The following is a 16629-nucleotide window of genomic DNA, read 5'->3' as shown; positions in this document are numbered from 1 at the left end:
GTTGTATCTGGGGATGCTTATGGAGTTACGATGCGTGAACAGTTACGCCATAAATGAACTGGAGAGATCTTGGGCGAAGTGGATCTAGAAAAGGTGGGTTTTTCCGCAGTTCTGAGTGACACGGGAAGGTCATTCCACCACAACGGACCCAGAACCGAGAATCCCCGAGCTTTGTCTTTCGTGCGCGAGACCACCAAGCGAGCAGAAGTAGATGAGCGAAGGGGCCTGACTGGGGTGTACTGGTTGATTAAGTCTTGTAAATAGCTGGGAGCAGTTCTACTGATGCATTTGTAGACAGTAACCAGGGTCTTGAATTTGATTCGGGCAGCTATAGGAAGCCAGTGCAGAGAAATGAGTAGAGGAGATACATGGGAGCACTTTGGCAAATGAAACACAACTCGTGCAGCAGCATTCTGTAGAAGCTGCAGAGGTTTGATGGCATTAGCAGGAAGGCCACACAGAAGAGAGTTGCAGTAGTCCAGACGGGAAGTCACCATGGCCTGGACAAGTAGTTGGGCAGAGTCAGTAGTGAGGTAGGGACGGATCCTACGACTATTATGCAGGATGTATCTGCAGGACCGGGTTGTGGCTTCAATATGTTGAGAGAATGACAGACTTGCATCAATCGTTACTCCCAGACTCTTAGCGAAGCTAGGCGAAATGAGTGAGTTGTCTAGTTTGATCAACAGGTCATGACAGAAGGATAGGCCAGCTGGGAGGTAAAGAATCTCTGTTTTGGAGAGGTTGAGTTGGAGGTGGTGATCATACATCCATGAAGAGATGGTGAGAATTTATCAGTGATCGCTTTGACTTTGTCTCTGAAAAACAAAGCAAAGTCTTCAGCAGTGGATGATGACACACTTCTGCGTCAGGGGTTTGCCTGAGTTGGCAATGCATTCATGCAGGAGGTTGTACATCATTTCTGCTCTCTGCAGGATTCTATCATAGGCATGGAGGTGGGACGTTCACACACCCCAGGCTTCAAACAGGTCTGATGTGTAGCCTAACCCCCAAGATAAGTTACACCACTGATCTATACTATCAGGTTCACACCATTTCGAGACTTCACCTGAAGATAATCTCTTTAGTAGATTTACATTTACATTTATTTATTTAGCAGACTATTTTCTTCAAAGTGGCTTCCAATGAACTCTATGCAGTGTTATCAACCCACACGCCTTATTCACCAAGGTGAATCTTTAGGTGATTTAGCTTTGTGTTGTTCACATTGCACTAAAGCTGACCATAAATTCACACTGGGGGTAAATGGTAGTGTAGTAGAGCTTACTAAAATAAATATTTTAATACAAGCAAGAATGTAACTATTTCAGACAAAATGTGTTCATTTGGAATGTCACAAATATAATTCATAGTTGTCATGAATTAGAATTGACAGTATTTGTTCTTTTTTGAATTATAATCCACTGTTGAAGGTCTGGTGAACTAATTTTACATTTATTCATTTAGGTGACACTTTTCTCTAAAGCAACTTACAATGTTAAGGTTAGTACAATTGCTTACCCATTTATACGGCTGGCTTATTTTCTAGTAATTTTACTGGAGCCTAAGGTGGGGTTTGAACCTTGAGTCTTTGGGTCCAAAAGCAGCAGTACTAATCACTATTCTTCCAGCTGTCCCCTTTTTATTTTAATGAAAGATTGTCTTAAAAGTCAAAAGGCATTTTGTACATGTTGTCTCAGTGACCATCATCCAAGAAGTCTTCCCTGATTTTGTGAAGTTACTTCTTCCCACCTGCAGATGACAGTGCAGTCTAAGTGGATTTGCAGTGGTTTTGTCCAACTGTGCAGGGCGATATTCGGTCTTTCCCGGATGAATCACTTATTTAAAGAAATTATTAATAAGATAACTTAAGATGCCCATCAACACAGTTATGTGTGGCTGCATTATGCCACTTCTTTTCTGAATACATTAAATAATTGTATGCTACCATGGGACAGCTGGTAATGGTTAGACCAAAAGGTCACAGGTCCAAGTTCCCCTTCCTCACAACAGGATCTACATTATTCATTTACTGCTCCATTTATTCAATTAAAAATTTCATATATGTATACAGTTACATATTTAATGAAGAAGTGAGTCTTGGGTAGTGCAATAAAAGGATCTATCCTGCAGCTTGGACCTGAACAAAGAAGTGTGATCTTTAGTCAACACTTCATCTGTCACTCTTGGAGTGAAACTTCAGCCATAACTGGTTGATATTCTCCTCAGTATCAGAGTGAATGAATTGGTCTGGATTTTTAACCAAATTTAGACATTATTTAAAATAAAAATGTAATGAAATACTGCTGCTTTGAAAAAAATAATGTGGGCATTTTGTAGACATTTTTCACTTTTATTTTCTTGTTCAGAGGAAAGACAGAATTGTAAGGGGAATATAGTTTTCATCCAAACCAAAGAGCTGGAGTCCCTCAAAATTGGGATTTTATGTTTCGATATTTTTTAATAAACAATCACTTGCATACACCTTTTATAAACCTAACCATAATCTTAACCCTAACTTTTAACATCATTTTGACAAGAGAAAATATATGACAGGCCTGTAAAATGTTAGTCAGTTGAAATCTGTAGAAAAAGAATAAGAACTGAAATAAATGTGTTGGTTCTGAACACCCAACACTTCCAAAGCCTTGTAATACCCCAAAAACCCAGCTAATAATTCAATATGACCAAAATCCATATATCAGATGAGAAAGACACTTTTAAGATATAGGTACTGTCTTTTCCATTTAGAAATCTGTGTTTTACTTGTTTTCTTAGCACCGACTAGACAAAGAATGCTGTGTTTACACAGTATTTACCACCAGCATCTTTTAGCAAAAACATTATATTTCCATTTCAGTACACAAAATGCACCTTCAAAATCCAAATTCAGTACACCTTCTAGCATAGTAATATTATTACTGATCCTATAATTAACATCATTATTGTCTTTTCCTAGCACACATTTCACAGCACAAATAAGAATATCATATTTACACCAGTTTCCCATGCAACATATGTTTCACCTCTATACCTTATTTGTTTAAATGTAAAGCTATTTTTTTTTAACTATTTGTAGGATTGTTAATTTTTCTGTGTCTGCAAATGTCCTACACCTCTTCAGATTTCTAAGGAAATAGTGGATGCTGCTCCAAAAGCTTTTTATGAAACTTTTTCAGTTTCATGTGGCACTGTGTGAGAGCGGTGACCCTGAGAGGTCCTGCTGTAGTTTTCTCGTACCTTTCAGACAGGAGGCCGTTAACCAGCAACTGATCCAGTGGTCTTGCCCAAGACAAAAACTCCGTCAGTTATTTTTCACCTCTGAGGGAGTAGCAGAACTCTAATGCTTGAACTTTACATTAATTTCTGAATGCATAGGTTGTTCTTTACCAAGAGTGGTCATATGGTCATCAGTATGATTTTTTTTTTTTTTTTTTTTAAAAAGAAAACAATTTCACCTTGCAATTCGGTTTATTTCCTTGCTTGGCTACTGACATCGAGCTGATAGAAAAGAACATATGCTTGGCTGGACTGGAGCTGAGATTCAGCAATTGGAGTAACCCTGAAAATAAAAGAAGGATTTAATCAGGGCTGTGATGTTTCTGGTTAATTTTTCGGTAGCAGTCATTTATTACACTATATATTTTATTAAACATTTATTTGAGTTGTTTCATCACACACACATACACGTTTCATCACTTTTATATTCATTCTTTTGGCATATGCTTTTCTCCAAAGTGACATAAAATTAATATTACCTAGTATTTAGCTGATGTCTTTGTCCAAGGTAACATTCAGTGCTTGTTACACTATACTAAACTCCCTGCAGTTATCCACTTTTTTATCCAGCAGTGCGGCACACTTATTTTCTCACACAGACACACGCTTAGTGTTTAGATTTCCCAGGTCATGTGAAATACGTGTCCGCAGTCTGTGGGAGAAAACTAAGGAATCTCATGCAAACTCCACATAGGCAATCATTTACACCCAAATCCATGATCCTTTTCTCGGCTTTACTGTTATCTTGGGTAAATGTTTTAGAATAACTCAAGTTCCCAAAAGTTGGAAAAGCTAACTGATGTTCACATAAAAGAACAGGGGATAAAACTGATGACATAGATTTCAGTAACACGTCCAGGCATCAGGGAGCCATCCTGCTTTACTGTGAATAATAAGAACATTATGGAAAAATTTGAAAAACACATGTAAATGCAATGTGCTTATGTTTTTTTTTACAGATTTGATTTGAGTACCTCACTGATTCTTGACGGAAAATAGATCCATACACCTGATGAATTACCTGGAGTCATTGTAGCATTGCCAGCCAGACTCATCCAGGCAGTAGGCTGTGTAGTGCCCCATGTTCACTGTGCCCGAGTGGTTACACACAGCATACAGGTTGTACAAAACAGGTCCTGAGAGAAACACATAATCAGGCGGAGCGAACATCTATTACAATTTGCAGTGAAAGGGTAGGAGGACATCTACTGCTAATCTTCGCCACTTACGGTGACTACAGCAACGTACCGGTATCCACAGGTCCATATGGGCCCAGATCCAGCTGAGTGAGCGGAAAGGACACGGACACAGTGCTTTTGCTGATGGAGTACCTCGACATGGTAAACCGGTTCAGGTCTGACAGCACCGTCAAGGCTTTGCATTAAAAATGTACCATATGCAATCTTCTTATTAGTGATGCCAGAATCGTCGTTTCCAGATACACACTCATAATTATAATGCATAGAGTAGCCCTGCAAAGGATACGCAGAACAATGACTTTTGGGAACCTCTGGATGATTAGCCTCTTGGTGCTGACCGTGCGCTTCCCGCACCTCTCACACAACTGAAAGACAACGCAGCGCTTTATTTCCGCTACGGTAGCTTCAGGTGCAAAGGTTGAAAGGGTCATTTGCACGGTACATACAGGTGAATTTTCCTGGTCGAGTTGTTCTTCTTGGGAAAAGAGCTCAAGACAGTCCTTCAGAGAAACCGAGGCCCCTGCCACACTCCTCTGAAACGGCACGTGGCACAAAGAAGAGATAAACGGACACGATCGTATGCATCCAATAAGCGTTGGCGCCGAGTTAAACGCAAAGGAACGGGAGTACCTTCGGGATAGGTAGCGACAGGTCATAGAAGACATCAAAAGTGGTTGAATAGTGAGAGCAGATGGAGCAATGCAGAGTACTGCGTAGCTGACCGGAGAACAAGTCTGGTACAGCGGAGGGGAGAGAGGGCAGGTGAAAGGTAAAGCAAATGGGAGGAAAACGGAAATAAAGAGAGGAATCATGGAGGAATCACAAAAAAACTAAAAGATCTTAAATACTCTGGGGGGGAAACTGAGAAACGGATAACTGACATGTAAAACGAAAGTGTTAAAATAAAAACAAATTACATCTTACCTACAATCTTGCTGTTTTCTCTCTCAAGATATTTCCTCCACATCATTGCAGCTTCTTCTTCGATTCTGGCACAAGCGGAGGGGGGACAAAAGGAGTGAATAACTACTCCATGTGAACAAAGACTCCATCGAATAGTGGTCTCAGTACCTGATCTTTGCATACATGGGGGCGAGATTGGTGTGTGCTGGATTGCGGTGCGGTGGGCAGCGGTTGATCTCGGAGTGAAGTCTGTCCAACAGAAAGCGAAGAAACTCCTGCGCATCCTGCTGACTGAGAGACAGAAGGAGAGAGAGAAAGAGAGAGAGAGAGAGAGAGATTGTAAAGACAATCGTTATTATAATAATAGATTATTCTGGTTTTCATCAACTGCACCCTACAAAGCATGTTAGTCACACCGAATCAGCTCTTTAAAAGCGCCATAGACTGACTGTGCTCAGAATACACACACACACACACACACATTTTCAGAACCGCTTGTCCCATACGGGGTCACGGGGAACCGGAGCCTACCCGGTAACACAGGGCGTAAGGCCGGAGGGGGAGGGGACACACCCAGGACGGGACGCCAGTCCGTCGCAAGGCACCCCAAGTGGGACTCGAACCTCAGACCCACCGGAGAGCAGGACTGCGGTCCAACCCACTGCGCCACCGCACCCCCCACTGTGCTCAGAATAGCTTTTTAAAAATGGTCATGATCAGTCTTACTGAAGTTAACAGTTGCCGCACAGACATGTCAGTAGTAAGTGTGCTTTGCATTACCTGTTACACAGACTACACACACACGCTTTCTGAACCACTTGTCCCATACGGGGTCGCTGGGGAACCGGAGCCGAACCCGGCAACTCAGGGTGTAAGGCTAGAGGAGGAGGGGACGCACCCAGGACGGGACGCTAGTCCGTCGCAAGGCACCCCAAGCGGGACTCGAACCCCAGACCCACCAGAGAGCAGGACCCGGTCCAACCCACTGCACCGCTGCGCCCCCCGTTACACAGACTAACTTGGTCATATTCAAAAAGCGGAAAGAATTGAGTGCTGTGATTTTGTTGAGGTTGGATTCTGTTAATTGGCCCAAAAGATTTGGAACTGGGGGGTGCGGTGGCGCAGTGGCGCAGTGGGTTGGACCGCAGTCCTGCTGTCCGGTGGGTCTGGGGTTCGAGTCCCGCTTGGGGTGCCTTGCGATGGACTAGCGTCCCGTCCTGGGTGTGTCCCCTCCCCCTCCGGCCTTACGCCCTGTGTTACCGGGTAGGCTCCGGTGACCCCGTATGGGACAAGCGGTTCTGAAAATGTGTGTGTGTGTGATTTGGAACTGACCTGTAGCCGCTGAAGTAAGGCACTGACTCTTTGAAGACGGAGTAGAATGTACCGGGATTTGCAGCTGTTTCAGATCCTTTAGTGTCCCACAGGTCAGACAGGACCTGGGTGAATGCTGCGTTTGGGGAGAAAACGTGGGAGGGGTTGGTTAACGTGCTGGCGAAAGGGTGTTTGCTGAAAGGCTGCGAGCAAAACCTGGTCCCATGAAAAATAAAAACTACCTTTCATGAGCTGTGGCTCTTTGGCGGAGCCCATTTCTTGTAGAAAGGCCTTGGTTAGACAGTAGTCTCTTAGACTGAGAGTGTGTGACAAACACTGAACTACAGAGTTGAGGAAGCACTGGAGAAAAGAAAAGAAGTCAGATGTGGAGATACGGAATACCGAAATCCGAACGATGGCGATGAAAGTAAATAAAAAACACTGATTGTATTTTTTCTAACTTGAAGGAAATTATAAACGGTGATGTGATAAACAGGCGTACTGTGTTTCCCACATTCCGCAGCCCAACCTTTCCAGTGCCCAGCGATAAGTCAATTTCTCTCTGAAAACAGAGAAACGCACAATCAGAAACATCATCTTATTCTTTGGGCAACGAGAATGCAAGTTTATTCTTTCATACTTTCAATTCCCATTTCACTTAGTAGCACCTCTCTCTCGCTCACCGTCTGCGCTCTGTCTCCAGCATCCCAAATTAGAAGGCTTATCCTATTAACTTGCTTCGGAGAGCGGCTCACGACAAAGGTCAAACGCACGGACGACACATTCCTTTAGAGTAGATGCAGAGCAGTAAGAAGGAGAGGCGGCGAGCGTCCGAACACGTGCCCGACGTGAGATCTTAAGGTTCGGGCGGTGCGCCGTCCTCCAGGGAAGCTGAACTACTCTCGCCAGGTAGACCTTTCAGACCTGCCTCTATCCTTTGTGTCGTCGCTTCAATTTCTACAGCTCCGAAAACGAGTATGATAACGTTCAAACGCAATATCGCTTCTGCACAGGAAAAAAAAGTCATGGGATTCACTCTACTGATGTTTAAATTAGAAGGTCCCTCGGTGAAATACTGTGAGAGGGCACTAAGAAGCACCAGCGTAAGCGCAAAAGAAAGGACATTGTCAGTGGATACCTCTTTGTCAGCAACCAGCAGCAGCCCCATGAGGGAGGTGTACAATACAGACTTGGAGATGTCCGCCTCATCCTGCACGCCGCTGTGGGTGACCAAGGAGCGGCACAAGGCCCGGCACGAGTTTTCCATGGTAATGTCACCAGCCCCGGGCATTCTTCTGTTCGCCTGCCCTGTGGGAAGCAGGAATGCTGCCTTTGGACCCAAAGGCTGCAGGTTCGAATCCCACTTCCAGATGTTGCACCCCCAGAGTAGGCTACTTACCCTGAGCTGCTCCAGTACAATTATCCTCCTGTATAAATGCACAAATAATTGAAAGGAACTTAACATCATAAGCCACTTTGGAGGAAAGTGTCAAGTAAATGAGTAAATCTACTCTTCTGCACCCACTCAATAAATATTTTTACCCGGATGAATACAGAGGGTCGCTGGCTGTGTGTCATGAAAAATGCACCGGACACCTTTAGAGCTCTAAAAGACTTTCCAGATGTTTGAAAATCTCTGGATAAAATTCAGCATAACATTAAAAAAAAAAAGGTCATGTTGTATGCTGGCAGACTGAAATTGCAAACAATGAATGTCAAGTTCTTGTTAAATTACTTTGCGAATAATCCAACTTGTATAGAACCAGTGTGATCACATTGTGGCTAAATTGTTGATTTGTAAATAAATTGGACACTAATCCTGAAACTTAATAAATGTGTGTATGTGTGGCAGGAAGGTTTTTCATTCATGCAACCCGTCCCAACTAGGCTGCAGAATCAAAAATGTATCTCAAAATATGAAGATGAAAAGCAGTCTTCAATCTCAGATTAAATCAATATGCTCTATTGTTACATTTTTTTTTAATAAAGGTTGGGCTTACTCACTACACACTAGATGTGAAAAAACAACAACTAAATTTATTTTAGAATTTATGGAAAAATTTTGAAAGCTCAACATCTTAAATTTTGCTGTTCAGGAACAAAACGAACACAATATTAAAACTCACCTTGAAATAATTTCCAGATGCAAAGTACAGTGTGACTCTCACTGCAGTTTAGTGTATTTAAAAGAAACTTCTAGAATTAGCCATTCACAGCTCAGGGAAGTGTCACTGCAGCCTTTTCCAGCCTCTCCGCTTGTCTTAATGTGACTGTCGGCTGCGCGAATCTGAATTAGAACCCTAATCTGGTCTAATCTCTTCCTCCCTCCCTTTCTGTCTATAATTAGCCCTCGGGGCACAACACACGAGGGTTGTCGTTCCACAACTCACATCTAGAGAGGTGGTTTCTGAAAAGGAGTTAGAGTAGACAACCACCACACACACACACACACACACACACACACACGCAATCATAAAATTTATTGTGATTATTTTCAATAAAGAGGGGGTGCGGTGGCGCAGTGGGTTGGACCACCTTCCTGCTTTCTGGTGGGTCTGGGGTTCGAGTCCCGCTTGGGGTGCCTTGTGACGGACTGGCGTCCCGTCCTGGGTGTGTCCCCTCCCCCTCCGGCCTTACGCCCTGTGTTACCGGCTAGGCTCCGGTTCCCCGCGACCCCGTATGGGACAAGCGGTTCTGAAGATGTGTGTGTGTGTATTTTCAATGAATATCTATCCTAGGGCCAAAGGGTTGGTAACAAGTTTGCCAGGTGGTAAACTGGATTTTTTTTAACTTTCTTAACTCACTTTTGCAAACTGCTTGATTAGGGTCGTGGTGGTCAGAGCCTATCCCAGAATCACTGGGCAAACCCTGGACAGGATGCCACACACACACACATTTACACACCCAGTCCCACACAATGGGCAATTTAGCATCACCAATCCACCTGAACCACATGTCTTTGGACTGTGGGAAGAAACCAAAAAAATGCATACAGACACGGGGGATACGTACAAACTGCACACACACTGAGCCAGATTCAAACCTATACCCGCATGGCCCACTGTATTGCCATGTGTAGTATCCTTTATAGTGAAATGATTCAGCGGTAAATCACACACACACACACACACACACACACACACACACACACACACACTGGCTGAAACTGCTTGTCCCAAGCGGAGTCACAGCGAACTGGAGCCTAGCACAGGTCACAAGGATGGAGGGGGGAGGGGACACACCCAGGACGGGACGCCAGTCCATCACAAGACACCGCAAGCGGGACTCGAAGCCCCGACCCACCAGAGAGCGGGACCCCGCCAAACCCGTTGCATCATAGCACCACCGCACCCCCCATATGCAGTAAATCTGAAATGTAAATATTCCATTTTTATAAAGTAGGTATTTTTGCTTCTTTACAGTGCGGTTAAATGCAACGCAGTGGTGATGCAGTTTAATATTTAACAGTGTGTATTGAAGACTAACAGTATTGAACAATGTTTGTATTAAATAACGCAGTAACAGGGGAATGTTATTTCAAAACCAGAAAAAAAAACACCTATTATACAGTTTCATCTTAATAATGTTCTCTTAGTGTTTATGCAGCTCTTTTGAAACGATCGGTCTATGGACGTGCCCTTGTGCGGTTTATAATTCTGCAACGATAGCCATAATATCTTTCTTCTAAGCTTATTTCCATTGGGTCTCGGTTCCTCATTCCAGAAGACACAGAAATAGTTCATTAAATGGGGGGAGATGTTTAATTTATCTAGACACACATATGAGCACACCAGGCCTGTGAAAGATGTGGTGAGAACGTGCTGCACTTCCTTTTTGACTGCTTTAACCTTATTAACTGGGAGATGGGAGGAGTGCTGGGGAAGTTCAAAAACAGTCGCTGTGTTTGCGGGAAGAGGAAAAAGATTTTTCTTTTTTTCTTTTTCTGACTTGTTCCCGTAAAGCCATTGACCCTAAATATGATTTTGTGAACTGTAAATGTGGCAACACTCATTGTTTCACAAAGTCTGTTTCCATTTCATTACTCTAAACAGTTGTGTATGGAATGTCAAGTGTACATAAATCTTTGAAAGGACACGGTACGACAGAGCCGAATATATTCAGCGATACATTGTGAGTAGTAATAGGCTATCAGTGCATTGATCATTCGCAAAAAATATCAGTCAATACATTTACAGTGACTACTTTCTGCTGCTAGGTCATTGTGGTCCCTAGGAGGGACACCAGTCTATCACTCACTCACTCACTCGCTCGCTCACTCACACACTCACTCCCTCACCCACTCACTCGCACACTCACTCGCTCACTCACTAGATCACTCGCTCACTCACTCACTCGCTCACTTGCTCGCTCGCACACTCACTCGCTCACTCACTAGATCATTCGCTCACTCACTCACACACTTACACACTCACTCACTCGATCACTCACTCACTCACTCGATCACCCACTCACTCACTCACTCACTCACTCCTTCCCTCCCTCCCTCCCTCCCTCACTCACTCACTCACTCACTCACTCGCTCGCTCACTCACTCATTCGCTCGCTCGCTCACTCACTCACTCACTCGCTCGCTCACTCACACACTCACTCCCTCACTCACTCACTCCCTCACCCACTCACTCACACACTCACTCGCTCACTCACTAGATCATTCGCTCACTCACTCACACACTTACACACTCACTCACTCACTCAATCACCCACTCACTCACTCGATCACCCACTCACTCACTCACTAGATCACTCGCTCACTCCTTCCCTCCCTCACTCACTCATTCGCTCGCTCGCTCACTCACTCACTCGATTACCCACTCACTCACTCACACATTCGCTCGCTTGCTTGCACACTCACTCACTCACTCACCCGCTCACTCGCTTGCTCGCTCGCTCACTCACTCACACACTCACTCACTCACGCTCACTCACTCACACACTCACTCACTCACTTGATCACCCACCCACTCACTCACTCCCTCCCTCACTTACTCGCTCGCTCACTCACTCACTCGATCACCCACCTGCTCGCTCACTCACTCACCCACTCGCTCACTCACTCACACAACACACACTAAGGGCAATTTAGGTTTACCAGTTATCCTAAGAACAGACCTTTGGATTTGTGTAAGAGCGGACATTAGCAACTGAGAGGTTACTCAACCCAAAAGCAGAAGAATGCAATAGTGATGTGGTGTTGTGGGAAGTGCTTACCAGAGAAAAAATGGGTGGTAGCTGGATGAGAGAGGGAGGATGAGTGGGGGGGGCAGCTCAAAACAGTGGTGGGAAGCTCAGGAAAGCAGCACTCTGAGAGAGTTACTCAAGGAGTAAGGTCAACAGCTGCAAATAGTCTCACGGAGTAAAATGGTGAATGTTATGTTGCCGTTGCTGGTTTTTTCGCTGTTCCTCACTGTCCAGGAGACAGGTAAGAATTCAGAATCACTTTTCTGGTCACATGCGGTTTATTGCAAGCTTATCTTTTCCATGTAATTAACTGTTACTTTTAGTTTTAATTTTGGATTTTACTTTAAAGAGTCTTTTTATCATTGAACATGTACAGTGTATAATAAGCATTATTATTTACATGTTTTATTGAATCAAAGATGAAAGATATTAGAAACTCCAAACAAGAAAGTAAGTTTCAAAATTATATTTTCATTTCAGGTACTTCTCATGTAAAAAAAAAAACGAAAAAAAGATAACAGGACTATGGAAAAAAGGAAGAAAATGTATATTTTCTCAAAACTAACATATTTACGGGGGGTACGGTGGCGCAGCGGGTTTGACCAGGTCCTGCTCTCTGGTGGGTCTGGGGTTTGAGTCCCGCTTAGGGTGCCCTGTGATGGACTGGCGTCCCGTCCTGGGTGTGTCCCCTCCCCCCTCCAGCCTTACGCCCTGTGTGGTGGGTTAGGCTCCGGTTCTCCCCGACCCCACTCGGTACAAGTGGTTTCAGACTGTGTGTGTGTAAAACGTTTATTTAAATAATGCAGAAACTACTTGTGGAAAACAATGGTTGTGCAAGTCAAGTATAGTTCAGAATTTTGCATTTTCATCTATGACGCACTTTGTGTTTAACAGTAAATCCAGTAGGTCCATAAATCAGTTGGTTACATTGAGAGCTTTTCATAGTCCCTGTTTGGCGATACATAGATAGATAGATAGATAGATAGATAGATTTTTTAATGTGTTTCTCATGGGTATATCGTTGTCATGCCTGTGCACAGTGTCCGAGGTGGTGAAATGTTACGGTCAGTTCAACAAAGAGAAAGGCACCTGTGGGCTGTACCTTGGAGAAACTGAGCTGGACGACTGCTGTCTGAACGTCGACTACGGTTTCCAAATCAAGGATGGAGAGTGTGACTCCTGCAGGTGAGAACCAGAGCGCTCTACTTCTTCTACGCTGTTTTCGAACTTCCTCATTCTACGGAATTTGGATTGAACGCACGCACATCGGCCCTCTTGCCCAATCTCACCCTTCTTCTCTCTAGTCCCTCTTCGTGGTCCGAGTGGAGCCCCTGGAGTCCTTGCACCGTGTCCTGCAAGGAGGGGGTGAAGCAAAGGACTCGTAAGTGTTACGGGATGGGCCACTGCAACGACACCGAAGAGCTGGGCACCTTGCAGACGAAATACTGCGTGGAAGAAACTTGCTGCCCTGGTAGGTAGAAGTCAAACGGTCACATGCCATTCTACAGAGAAGCCCCTATACAGCACAGACAGTCCCCCCAATACACTAAACCATGAACAAGCACTCTAATGACTGCAGTACAGACAAATACCACCTCAACATCCTGAAGATCCTCAGAGAGAAGCTGTGCAAATACATCACCACAGGCAGATGAGTCACCTCTGTGCCGCAGATAAGGACCCCCTGAGCTATATCACAAACATCAGAACCAACACAGAAAACAATCACCTCTTTTCTCTCTCAGAGAAAGGGGGCTGGTCAGAGTGGGGGCCATGGCAGGGATGCTCGGTAACCTGCAGCAAAGGGGTGAGGAAACGCTCGAGGACTTGCACCCAGCCACCTCCTGAGTGTGGGGGCAACTGCATCGGAAAAGACACAGATGTAGAAACCTGCGACACCAACCAAGTCTGCCCAGGTACCGAGGATTTAAAAAAAAAAAAAAAAAAATTGAATTTCTTACAAAGTGTATTTTCAAATTTGTCTAATGAAACATTGATAAAGTTTTCTGGGATTGACGGTCCTTGTTTTGGGTCTGGTTCCTGGCTCGTCCTCCTCTGTGATTGGTACCCTCACACCACCCAGTCCACGGTGGTTGGTCAGACTGGAGCTCTTGGGGGCCGTGTCCTAGCAGCTGCATGAAGGAAGGTGCGGACCCACCCCAACGCCAACGCAGCAGGTTTTGCACCAACCCGGCCCCATCATCTAACCCGCCCGGCCAGTACTGCTCTGGACACTCTCACGAAGCTCAGGCCTGCAGCAACCTGCCATACTGCCCCGGTAGGACCAAATCACAACCGCAATGCTTTCCGGAGTGAGCGCTGTAAGTTAACCTCTCCTTTGCCTTCAGTGTCTGGCGGTTGGGGCCCCTGGAGTCCAACGTCGGAGTGCTCAGTGACCTGTGGAGTGGGACAGACGATGATGGGTCGCCAGTGCAACTCTCCAGCACCCCGCCATGGGGCTCAAACCTGCCCGGGCAAGACTACAACAGAGAAATTGTGCAACACCCAGGTGCCCTGCCCAGGTAGCCACTCTCGCTGCACGCACGAAACTCGCAACAGAGCGGAGGTAGAGCATTTTAGCTCAGGAGTCAATGTCTGTTATGTTCAGTCTTGACTCTGTGAACACTTCAGGCAAAGGGAATCCATCTACACTTTACCAGATTAAGACATGATGGGTTGAAAAGCATGAAGAAATGGGGCGGATCCTCCAATGGAGGAGCAGGATGTCTGATCACTCTCATATCTCCTTCTCTCAGTGGCCGGTCAGTGGTCAACCTGGGGACCCTGGGCAGAGTGTAAGAGATCCGGCAAGGATATCCGGTGCAGCAAGTATTCAGCAGGCACGCAAAGGAGGGTGCGGACCTGCCTCTACAGAGATTGGAATGGAGAGTCATGTACAGGAGATATCATGGAGACCCGGGTTTGCTATTCCATTGAACGCTGCAGATGTGAGTTGTGTGACCACGCGAGACCATGCCAACAAAGCATCTACTTGTGATAGGAGAGGGTGCTCATACATCACCATTGCTTTGTATTTAATAGTGTCTTGTCATTGAAAGCATAGATCCCTTTAAGCAAGATTCATCTTTCCAAATGTGCTTCACTTATTGTGGCCAAAGTGTTGAAACTTGGGTTATAACCCAAGGAGGACCATAGAAACAGCCTATCAATAAGGAACTGTGCTCACCAGATTGAGGACTTCAACATTTGTATGCAATATAAAGCAATGAAACAGGAAATGTACGTATACATACACCAATTGTCCATGCAATAACAGTGGTAACAGTGTATGATAACAGTGCTTTGTATCTGCGTCTCAGTCAACGGCACCTGGAGCGAATGGAGCGACTGGGGTTTGTGCAAACCCCCCTGCGGAGCTGATGCCAAGAAAACCAGGCAGCGGGAATGTGTGCCTGACCTATCCGAGTACAGGTACCAGCACTTCATCCTCCAGTTCTTCCATCTGTGCTTATCCATTATTCCTCCACAGTGCGCTCCTAAACACTCTCTCTTTGGTGCTCTCAGGAAGCTTGTAGGATCCAAGAAGGAAGAGGCCTACTTTGCAGGGAAGCCGTGGTTGCTCTGCCGCAGAGATGTAGAAACATCACAGTCCGAACTCTGCTATAACGTCCCGGAATGCACAGGTTCGGGAGGACTGCCTTAGCAAAGGTGATTAAGAAAAATATGAGCCCATATCCTGAGAGAAGGTGCAGCACTCAGTTCCAGTACAGTATGCCAAAGAAAAAATTAGGGCTGTAATTAGTCAATACATGGGTCTCAAAACATTAAGTTAATAAGACAAAAATTCTCTACTACACATAAAATGCTCAATTCTAATCCATGTTGATTCAAGAGGGAGACTGATACAATTAAACAATTTGTACAAAAGTTCTAAAACAGTTGAAATCATTAAACAATTACTTCAGGTCATTATACAAAGTATAGACTATTGACCTTTCACAGTAATCTATCATCCAGCTCTTATAACACCAGCTGTATGATAGCAATAACTACGTTATGTTGATGTCACTGTTGTTACTTACGTTGAAATGTAATAAGTAATAGTATAATCTGATACCTTTTTCATTTAGGTCTTCTCATTGGAACACACTGATAAGATAAAACAATGGAACATTGATAAGACGCTACAAAAACACTCAAATGACAAAATAAATAACTGGGATTAATAGCTGAAAGAATATTCATGAATTCAAGAACATTCAAGAACATTACCTTGTGATTCAAGCCATATGATTTCATGCTACCATCTCGAGGGTCTAGAGATAGACTCCTAAGTGTACTTACTGTATGAAGGAGATGGAATGTCAAGATCAGGGTTGCGCAATCACACTACAGATCAGGTGACCAGAAATAATTATTCAGCATCGAATCTGTCTCTGTCTCTTCTTTCTCAACATGAATAAAATGTATAATAATTTACCCTGCAATTTCCTACGCTTTTACTCTGACTAATCTGTTGGGATTCATTTTTAACAGTGCTGACTGGTACCATGAGGTCAAAGGGACATTAAGAATTACTAAAGGATTTAAAGTGTTCTAGACAAACTGAGCAAATATTGCAAATGTAAAATCTATATTATCTACATTTAAAACAGACAAAAATTTAAATTATTAATTTCTGTTGTGAGATTTGCAATCCTTTTGACACAAAAAATATAGTAAATATGAACCAAGGCCTACACACACGGTACAAAATATTTACCAGTACATGTCCACC

General features: G+C 44.3%; 2 protein-coding genes across 2 annotated transcripts; one reads left to right on the top strand and one right to left on the bottom strand.

Moving 5' to 3' along the window:
• Positions 1 to 3471: 3471 nt before the first annotated feature.
• On the bottom strand, positions 3472 to 8833 carry usp21 (ubiquitin specific peptidase 21). Its single transcript, XM_018725735.2, has 14 exons — positions 8819 to 8833; positions 8092 to 8119; positions 7831 to 8000; positions 7195 to 7254; positions 6935 to 7052; positions 6714 to 6828; positions 5550 to 5672; positions 5403 to 5467; positions 5101 to 5212; positions 4925 to 5006; positions 4765 to 4843; positions 4528 to 4635; positions 4301 to 4415; positions 3472 to 3562 (listed from the first exon to the last, which is right to left on the bottom strand). Exons 3-14 carry the CDS (start codon positions 7981 to 7983, stop codon positions 3472 to 3474), a joined length of 1221 nt encoding a protein of 406 aa, XP_018581251.1. The 5' UTR covers positions 7984 to 8000; positions 8092 to 8119; positions 8819 to 8833.
• Positions 8834 to 11940: 3107 nt separating this feature from the next.
• Positions 11941 to 16331, top strand: LOC108918578 (properdin-like). The gene is made up of 9 exons (XM_018726007.2): positions 11941 to 12132; positions 12932 to 13076; positions 13196 to 13362; positions 13637 to 13807; positions 13975 to 14169; positions 14240 to 14413; positions 14648 to 14839; positions 15212 to 15323; positions 15417 to 16331. Exons 1-9 carry the CDS (start codon positions 12072 to 12074, stop codon positions 15553 to 15555), a joined length of 1356 nt encoding a protein of 451 aa, XP_018581523.2. The 5' UTR covers positions 11941 to 12071; the 3' UTR covers positions 15556 to 16331.
• Positions 16332 to 16629: the final 298 nt, after the last annotated feature.

Source organism: Scleropages formosus, chromosome 22 (genome assembly GCF_900964775.1).
Source record: "Scleropages formosus chromosome 22, fSclFor1.1, whole genome shotgun sequence".
Lineage (NCBI taxonomy): Eukaryota > Metazoa > Chordata > Actinopteri > Osteoglossiformes > Osteoglossidae > Scleropages > Scleropages formosus.
The sequence above is the reverse complement of the archived record's forward strand: the minus strand, read 5'-3'. Positions and strand labels throughout refer to the sequence as shown.